The 10,365-nt window shown below is 38.6% G+C and overlaps 2 protein-coding genes across 2 annotated transcripts; both read right to left on the bottom strand.

Annotated features, from left to right (window-relative positions):
* Window positions 1-1,029: 1,029 nt before the first annotated feature.
* On the bottom strand, window positions 1,030-3,647 carry VTP21DRAFT_8875 (uncharacterized protein; the record flags this gene model as incomplete). Its single annotated transcript, XM_069399772.1, has 2 exons — window positions 1,030-1,847; window positions 1,913-3,647. 2 exons carry the CDS (start codon window positions 3,645-3,647, stop codon window positions 1,030-1,032), a joined length of 2,553 nt encoding a protein of 850 aa, XP_069245699.1.
* A 1,362-nt stretch (window positions 3,648-5,009) lies between these two features.
* Window positions 5,010-5,848, bottom strand: VTP21DRAFT_8874 (uncharacterized protein; the record flags this gene model as incomplete). The annotated part of the gene is made up of 2 exons (XM_069399771.1): window positions 5,010-5,453; window positions 5,519-5,848. The coding sequence occupies 2 exons, from the start codon at window positions 5,846-5,848 to the stop codon at window positions 5,010-5,012; spliced, it is 774 nt and encodes a 257-aa protein (XP_069245698.1).
* Window positions 5,849-10,365: the final 4,517 nt, after the last annotated feature.

Genomic DNA, 10,365 nt, shown 5'->3' with positions numbered 1-10,365 from the left:
AACCTTGGGCACGATGCCTAAAGGGCATTGGCCGAGCCTGTGAAGGCTAATTCCCTTTGGGCGAGAGCCCAAGGGGAACGAAGCTGGATGTCCACCCGCCACAACCCAATGGTACAGCACAGATCCGTAGGACTTCTCAAAGCTAGGGAACAAGGAGAGCAGACATCGTTTTTAAATAACTTTGTTTTCAGTATTATTACTTTTTACAATTACTTCTAAAAACAGCAATTTGGAAAAATTTGACTAATATTTTACTTCAATTTTATACTTTTTTATGTTTTATTATTATTTTTTGTAACTATGAATAAAGCACGATTTGGGCTCCGAAGGAGCAGATACCATCCAGGGAGAGAACCTTGAGCTCTCGCCCAAAGGGAATTATATTGTAAAGTGACTTATCAATTTTCGGACTGATTTTTCAAATTGAATCTATCCTCGATACAAAACTTGGAAGCAGGAGCACAATTTCAATATAATATGAAAATAAGAATCCAATTCTCCGTCGCATTGTGGTCCTTAGTCCCTGTTTCATTAATCTTCTCACTGCCGAGATAGTACCTAAGAAAATCTCTAATCTTTTTCTAGTTAGAGACTTTGAATATGCAGCGAGAATATTATTTTTAATCTATGCCTCCCATTTTATACTGATACAATATTAGAGGGGTCAGAAAGTATGGAGCTCATTCGGAGGCCTAGTAAAATGGATTCACGGTTTCTAAGCCTTATTCCAAGAACCATTTATGATTAGCCAACGAATGAACTAATAGCTAGATAAAATACCATAGCAATACGAAAATTTTTTCATCCTCTCAAGGGGTACTTGGAATAGTATAAATGAGATAAAACTACCAAGTTTCTTTTGACTATGAAAATAGTACGTAAACATCAAGATTTCAACAATACGTTGGTTAAATTTTAAAAAATATATTGATAATAGTATGAAGTATCAAAGTTGCATATATACATTATTAACATATTTTCTAAAATGACAACTATACATGATAAAGAAGTAAGAACATGATTCCAAGATCACTTTGGACCTTTCTTTTTTGATGCCTTTTGCAGCAAATATTCTGCATATGCATCTAAATCATCCTCCCAATACACCAATTTGCCATTATCCATGATGTACACATCCTCCGCTAACTGCTCAACAAAAAACTGATCGTGTGACACCAACACTACTGCACCAGAGTAATTACCCAGGGCCTCGATTAAGCCGTCAATGGTTTGCATGTCCAAGTGGTTTGTAATTTCGTCGAGAAGGAGCAAATGAGGACGGTGCCACAACATTAGAGCCAACGCAACGCGAGCCTTTTGTCCACCAGAGAGAGAACGAACAGACATTTTAGCCAAAGGGCCATGCAATCCGAATGAGCCCAGCCATGAGCGTATATCTTTCTCCGGCACGGTCTCCTGCAAAGCAGTAACAGTAGGACTATTATGGATCGATCCAGGTAAGCCTTGAGCTTTTAACAAGTCAATGGATGACTCCTCGGATTCAGCATACATGTCGACGAAATGCTGGGAAAAATGGGCAATAGTTGCACGATTATTACTCTCCCGTTGTCCCCTGGTTGGACTCAAATCGCCCTTAAGTAATTGGATCAGGGTGGATTTACCACTACCATTAGCCCCAAGGATTGCAATGCGGCTGCCCAGTTCTATATCGAGACTAACATCGGAGACGATAAAAGGGCCAGTGGGAGTGTATCTGAACGACACTTCATCAAGAGTAACGAGCGCGCCGTTTGAACGTAGCGACTCTGGGTCCGGGATTTTTATGCTGACCTTTTTCTCCTGAGGTATCAACTCGATTTGCGGACGGTAGTCAGCGTGAAAACCAGCTGTCGATAAAAATTATGGCGCAATTAGCTCAAATTCATGCAGATATTTTCTAAATCTAACCTACCTCGATATGAGAGCTTGAAACGCTTGCCGTCTTCCGTTTTTTCGGCACCCATTCGCTCTAGCTTTTTGCGTCGAGCTGCCACCAAGCCCAGTCGTTTATCGTCCCCAGAGGATTTGGCATGCTTCAATGCCTTTTGTATCGACTTCTCCATGTGCTCCTTTTTCTTGACCAATGCGTCATGCAATCGCTGCCTTTTTTTACGCAGTTCGTCTATGCTGTTTTCATAGTCATCGAAATTACCCGGGTGGTATGAGAGGCTACGATCCTTGAATACAATGATCTCTTGCGCGACAGCATTTAAGAAGTGACGATCATGAGATACGACGACAACACATTGTTGATGGCTGTCTTCCCGAAGTTTCCTCAGATAATCCCGAAGCCAAATAATCGCGGGAAGGTCAAGGTGATTAGTAGGCTCATCTAGCAAGAGTAGATCGGGTTTGGCGAAGAGAGCTTGTGCTAGTGCTACGCGCATTCTCCATCCACCGGAAAGCAATGAGACCGGGCCACATTGTTGCTTTTGAGAGATGCCCAGATTGGTTAGAATTTCTTTTGCCCGCGCTTCAGCTGAATCAGCGTCCATGATTTTCAATTCCATATACAGCTCGTCGAGTAGCACGGCCGCCACATCCGCAACTGATCTCTTGTTCCCATTGGAAACATCCGTGTCCGAACCAGGGGTAAAATATCGCTGATAAACCTTGTTGCGTGCTGTCTTTTCAATTTCTAGTGCCGACACTCGTGCCTTGAAACCACGCTGGCCACTGCGATGATCAGCAACTTTCTGAGCTTCAAGAATCTCATCTTGAGCCTGCTGATCCAATAATAATTCGACAGCCTTGAGTAGCTCATCTGAATCTCCTTTATTGATTGCGGCTTGCAAAATCCTTGCGTCTGTGTCTAGTTTTCTCCATTTCGTATCAGCATCAAGCACCACATCGATTACAGAGCGTGAGTCATCCACTACCTCCAATTGTTGAATGTAGAGAGTGCGAATGTTGTTAGGAAACCCGATAAGAGATTTGTTAGCGATGACCGACAATAGTGTCGACTTGCCGACACCATTTTTGCCAATCAGCCCGTAGTGCGTCCCAGCCTTCAAGAGCAGTCGTGCATCTGCTAACAATTCCAAATTCCCCACACTCAGATTCACGCCTTTTAGATCTACGTCCTTGCTCAATGTTTCCAGGGTTTCGGTGTGAAATCGTGACACCTGAGAATTGGCTACAATTTTCGGTGCTCCATTCTGCTGAGCTTTTTTCTCCTTACTCTGCTCATCGGCACTGGACTTCTCACCGCCATTTGCCAACTTCTTTCGCATCGTTCTACGTTGTTGCTTGGTAAGCTTACTAGCCGATGCTGGTGGCTGCACTGCATTTTTTGTAGAATATAAAGGCGAAGATATATTGTCGATAGCATCCAGTGCAGCTGCGTGGTTTGCCATTCCAAATTGCCTCGCATTAGTTTCAGGCTTGCGGCTGGGGGAGAGGTGCATAGTTTTCGACCCTTTCAGCTTTTGCTCGGATTGTTCGTCAAAAAAGAGCTGGGAATAAAATGCATCCAACTGCTCACGGCTCATTCCCGATTCTGACAAGAACGGTTCTGTTGCGTCGCGTAGAGCACTTTTCCCCTCAGGTTGGCTTTCCTCGATTACATTGGTTAGATACGCAACGGTATCATCATCCATTTTCTTGACCACATGGATGGGCAGCTTTTCAAAGAAAGGTATAAGCATAATGTTTATCAGTGATATTTACAGGGTGCAGTCAACAATATAATAAATTTGGGTGAGGTCAAAATATGGTGTGCAATTGCTAATGACTCGTATAGTCTTGAAAGTCAAGACCTTCAAATATATATTCGAGGTCTTTCAAGTGACTGGTCTCAAACTCTTTGCATATATGGTAGCTACTACAAATGGAAATTTCTATTTGTAGTAGCTACCATTTATAAATTGATTCCAGAAAACTATCTTATAGTTTGCGTAATATCAAACTTATTGTTGACGTCACTATATGAATCAGGGTATTTCAATTGTCATGAGAGAGAAACTTTAAGAAATAATTGAAATTATAATCTTTCCCTTAGATATATCACGCAGAGTTGCTATGTGTAAATATAATACTACATACCATATAGCTAAATATATGATATTTGAAGGACCCTTAGTTATATTACAACACTTCGGGTAGTTTAATAATTATATTGACTTAAAAACATTTAAGCTGCATGTGTTTAAGATCACTCTACCGATAAATGCCGGGGTAACAGTAACAAATCGGAATTCTCTTGCTTCGGGTAGCTCTGCTTCTTTTGGCAAATTCTTAGGAAAAAAATTTGGTTTGAATTATGCCGATTTGCTACGACTCTTATAGAGTAGATATACATTTACAGTATATTGTATGGCCCTCCTTTTCCAAGTGGTAGCTTTTTGTTACATATGTTACTTTCCGATCTTCTTAAACTCTGTGTCTACGTAGCTACGTCATCTGTTATTTGATATAATATATCAAATAAAAGATGATCATCATCACTATATGCATATAATATATTATATTATATGCATATAGTGATGATGTCACAAATAGCCACAAGTATAAGACAAGCTGAAACTACGAATCGTAACAACATTTTTAACTTGCTAAAGCCACATAAACACAATCTTGGCAAATTCAATATTTCCCCGGGAGAAGCTTTAGGTTAATGATCCTTGAGTTGGAATAGTGATGAAATGATAGGAATGAATACATATGAAACAAGCAGTTGTTACTTTTTTATTTTTGTGCGTTGGATCGTACGATTTAGAGTGCCGATTACAAATAGCTGATAGTTCATCGCCGGCGATTTATCAAACATACTTTGGCAGCGTATTACCAAATGGATTTATCGCTGAATCAATCAGATCACTATTTGATTCGATTAATGATAATATTCGCTCCTAAGTCTTATAACTGATAACATATTAAGTAACCATAGCCCGACACAGATACAAAAAACATGTTGAATAAATGATTTAGACTACCAAGTGTTTAGTACCAAGGCATTACACTCTTATATATTAGGTTATAATGAAGAACTGATAGCTAATGCTGGAAGTTTATTCCTGACTTGTGCTGACTCCTGTATTCCTCTTGATCCAGTCAAGATGATACCCCAAACGAACGAAATACCCAAGTGTAGAAGCCCCGCCGCAATCATCCCTGGTAATAAAGCTCGATACTCCCAGGATAAAATTGATGCCGTCAACCACCTTGTAAGCGGGACCACCGCTGTCACCGTAGCAAATGCCTTTGCCCTTCACAGGCTGGTAACAAATATAGGGACCCGAGAGACCTCCCCAGCTTGGATAATCTTTACCACAAACCCCATCACCACCTACCTTAAGCTCGACTTTGAGTAATTTGTCAGATGTATTTCCAGACTCAGTGACACCCCATCCTGCGGCAGTGATAATATCGCCTTCTTTGGGTGCGTCTGGGGAAATTTTAATGGGCTGAGCGTTTTGCACTGGATTAGCGAGGAACAACAAACCAACATCGTACTGATTAGAATTAAATTGTTTAGAATGTCTTTATAACGAGAGGTATTTGAATAAGCATAGGTTACCCTCGAATCTTCGTTTTGTTTGTATTTCTCATGTTGAAGACCTCTTGTAACTTGCACAACTTGCCCACCGGAAGAAGCGCTCAGACTATTTGCACGAATAGATACCCCGCTACTCTCCACACAATGAGCGGCTGTAAGAACTACGTCTGGTTTTATAAGAGAACCTGTGCACGAATAATCTCTTCCACGCACATACACGGTTGAAGATAGTTCCCCAGGCTTGACAGTCGTTCCTCCCCAGATTTGTATATTAATAAAATTATCGCTCTTATCCACAGGCTGAGCAGTAGCAACACCAAGGAGAAGGAGAGAAAGTCCTAGCAAATGCATACTGGCAACAACAATAAAATAAAAGAATATTATGATAATATATGAAAAAATTGAGTCATAACTGTGGCTATTTATAGTTGCTAGATTAAGTGAGTCCCTAGCATTATTGAATTCATAAATCGATCCTCAAATCAAATTATTTTAAAAATATATTATATAAATGCTAGATGGTAATTTTACTCAGTTAGGAACTTTATTATGTAAATTTTTTAAGATAATATTAGTATCGGATTCGTTAATTTATTACTGTAGTCTATTCATTTAAACCGATTTACACAGAAATAAAATTATAAAATATACTATGATTATAGAATTTGTTGACTATCGCTTAACTAATACTCAAATTTTCTGGGATCAACCGAGAAAAAATCAAATGAATTAGAGTATAGAAACATGCCATTATAGATAGAATATTAATAAACTTTGAGACTCCAACAACTGAAATTCTCAGTTAGAAAATTTCATAGCCCGTAGAACTTTTCAACTTTCTATATTGTATATTACAGCTTAGAATTCTATATTTTCATGCTGAGAAAATTAATAATATAAAACAATATCTAAAACAAAAATGGTCAGAACAAATATTTTCAAACAAGAGTGAGCGGAATTACAGTATGCCTTGTGGAGTGTCTAGACAAGGAAAAGCAAGACGTGGTAATGAGTGTCTCCAGATTATTAGGCACGTGTCCCAAGAATTAGGCTGGGTGATAAGGATAGGTGATAAAAGTGAAGCTATTTGCGATAACAGAATTTTTGATTTAATATGCAGTTCGCAAACTATGGCATTAACTATTATAATTACTCAATTTTTGGGCGTGGATTATGTAAATTCGACTCTATGTTTCCCGGCTGACTACATGCGCAATAATTGCTGACTCCCACTCCTTCGGTAATTTCGATCATTGAGAAAGTTATTGTTGGATTTTTAATAAGAATATATTGACAAAAAGGAAAGAAGACAGACAGGAGGGATAACACAAATAACCCACACCAAGGAACTCAAGAGAGAAAACACATGCTATATATATATCTGATGGGATAGGGTAGGAGATAAAAAGGCATAAAGTTGGTGAGACGCATGCTCGTACATGTAAGGTGCGTGTTTGTACAAGTGTGCTATTAACTGACGTAACACAAAAATTATCTAGAATATATCAGACTACCAGTCACGCCTGGTCGTCCTCCAACAGTTATGGCCGCACCTTTTGTACATAATATCGGGTGTCCAGCTGATTGTCGAGATCTTGGATCATATTCAAGTGGGATTGGAATACAGCGTATATACTTATGTGCAGAATCAGGTCCATCGCACTGTCAAAGCGAGTGTAAAATTGAGCTGATAAGCCAATCCGAGTACAGAACACTACGTAATTGTGACATAAACAGGCGTACAATATGGAAGACATATTCTCACGCTGTTATTCCTTGGTGTAAAGTAGCTAGAAATACTTGTATAATCCAGGTTGGGTGTGGATTGACATGTAATCTTGTATTCTATCAGTGTCATGTAACTGACATGATGGCATTGACCAGTTGAATGAAAGTAATACGAACGAAATCATACTTGTAATGACAATGGAGTTACGCTCTGGGCTGCCTATTGCGACTGCGATTGATTAAAGGAATATGATGCCTTGTGTTATACCATACAGTATTGAATGTAGCTGCGGGGATGACTTTAACAATTCAGGTTCAAGTTTCTGGATCAAGCTTCAAGATTTAAGAATCAAGAATTCAAGAAAAAAACTAGAATATTATTCAAGAATCAAGATAAGTTCAGGATTAAACTATATCAAGAGAAACCAAGAAAATTAGTCTAGAAAATCAAGATTTTACATAGAGAAATACGAATAAACGGTGTATTTACATTTGTTATGAACTGATAGAAAGTTGTAGAAAATTATAAACGACCGAACTTTCCAGAAAAACCATGATCAATTCTCGTTCCGTTACAATGACGGATATTTCAATATCGCACTAAGCGTCAATATTATGTCTGTCGCATTTTAACATATAGCACCAAGTTACAACTGTGTTCTGCATGGTCACATGCTGCTGTGTCGTATCGGCTGAGATTCAGGGAAATTTGGGCGCGTGTATGCGCCTACGGGATGGTAGATATGTGGCAGTAAGGCTGGGGATATGTTAGCTGAAGAATGAGAGTTCCGGCGCTACAGATTTGTACCAATTGCTGTATGATTCATTTTCGAGACCGTAATGAGGCGATTATGGCTATGTTGAGGCGGTAAAAAAACTCTTGCAAAAATGGCTGGCCGACTCTTGGTTGCTAGCGGTGTCGAGTGGCTAGAAAAAGAACAATTGGAGGATAATGCCCGTACCTCAAGACTAATTAGCGAATTAACACTTGATTATGAGTGCGTAAGAGCGATTGGTTCCCGTGAATGCGCTACTGGATTATGTGTGGGGTGGTATCAGTCATTCTGCAATTATATGTACCTGGTATACGATAAATGTACAGTATAGTAATGTTTGTTTCAGCATAATCCAAAATGGTGGCTAGATATCAGTTTGTTAACTGACTTTCATCAGCCGTAAATTCTGCATCACCAAAGGGAGATGCTGGGACAATTGATTATGGCCGTATTGGCTGGGCTTATCCGTGCCGCTGCTGAGCTAACATACAGAGAATATAATTAAAAATGATAGTTTATGAGATTGCTAATTATATTGTGGGTTAGAAAATTAAAATCAAATTAGTATGTACCGCTGTGTGTAATTTTCAATCTATAAAACTCTGAGCATTATAAATTGTTTCTTACACGCCAAGATAGACTAATTATACATGATATATTATGGTCGGTATACAAAATAATTTGCCACTATTCATGTGATAATAGAGTAGTTTATTTGCATAATTTTCTGACCCTCGGTAGGTAGAACTTCGTAATACAATTCTGTTGGATTTTAATAAGAGTATATTGATAAAAGGAAAGTAAACAGACAGAAGGGTTAACACAAATAACACACACTACGGAATTAAAGAGAGAAAGCATATACTATATATATATCTGATGGGATAGGGTAGGAGATAAAAAGAAATAAAGATGGTGAGACGCATGCTCGTACAAGTGTGCTATTAACTGACGTAACACAAATATTATCTGGAATATATTCGGACTACCAGTCACGCCTGGTCGTTCTCCAACAAATTCTTTATCGTGATTATTTTACTGTAATTGAAATTCTACGGTAATAAAGTTTACTAATTAGGTAAGTTCAATTGAATCGAATCGTAATCCTTACAAATCACCTATTCAGGGCATAGTAGAGAACTTTGCCAAGCCACAATTTGGCAAAATAATCCGTTAGTTTGTACGTCTATTTCCTGATGCTCTAAAGCTGGAACTTACGTAGAATGGCATCTACAAGACGTTTGTGAGGAAATAGAGGGCATTGATCATTTCTCTCCAATATTGATTTGGCGAATGGCATATTCGGTAGGCCATCACAGCAGGGCCACTTTTGGTCGTGAAATCTTTTATGGAACTTTTTTGAATAGGAAATTGGCAGAGTATTTGCAAGTTGTACGGGTGTGGCTGTATTGTGTTTATTTGCAGAATTTCAAACTTAGAGGTATTCCATTGTAGCAAGTGAGATAACATCGGGATCTTCAATGTGGCTGATGTCCAGGATTGTGATGGATGAATCTCCACTCAGTTGTGGACATGGTATAGTATTGAGTGGAATCTGTTGTAACAGTTCTGAGACTGTTAATGATTCGGATTCTTATTGAATATATGAAAAGTGGTCTTAATTCAATTAGAATAATGGACAAAATGGACAAATGGTGGACAAGAATGGGCAAAAAATGGGCAAGCAATGGGCAAGGAATAATAAACAAAAATCGAGGCTTAAATAGTAAACAAGATGAACCTTAATCAGCGTGGGAACCAATGAGCATATAAAAGGAAATATTGAATCAGGATAGAGAGATGGTGGCTTGGTTCTGTTACAATACCATAGTGCTTGCTCATTGGTTACTGGTAATATCTTTGCAGCATTTCCAATTAACTTACCAAACTTATTACTGTAATGCAGGGATAATTCGAACGGGAAGTATGAAAAATCCGATTCAAATTCAAAGTTAATTTGAATCCAGCTTTGAAATTAGATATATTTGTTGGATGAAAGGTAAGCGAAGCGTTCAACTTAGGTTTAGGCTTAAAATTGGCTAACAAATCCAACAAGTCCAAAATTCTATTACCATTTGTGATGATGATTGAAGATTATATTTCAGAAGCATGCTTAATTTTTCAAAAGCATGCTAAATTTTTCAAAACAGCATGCTTACTTGCATGTTAGTCTAACTTAGAAGATAAATGATTGGACACTGGCCCTCGATACAGCCAATCGAGGGTGACGTGAGAGGTTAGTTGTTGATTGGTTGAGCATCCATAAAAGGCTCTATTAAGAAATCTCCATTTTTAACAATTTGGGCAAAGAATTATAAAACAAACATTAGAAGGGGATCTATGACTGGGGGAGGAAGAGTTTCC

Source organism: Calcarisporiella thermophila (assembly GCF_041956535.1).
Source record: "Calcarisporiella thermophila strain CBS 279.70 unplaced genomic scaffold VTP21scaffold_41, whole genome shotgun sequence".
NCBI classification, from domain to species: domain Eukaryota; kingdom Fungi; phylum Calcarisporiellomycota; class Calcarisporiellomycetes; order Calcarisporiellales; family Calcarisporiellaceae; genus Calcarisporiella; species Calcarisporiella thermophila.
Note: the sequence above shows the minus strand (reverse complement) of the source record. Positions and strands in the feature narration are given on the sequence as shown.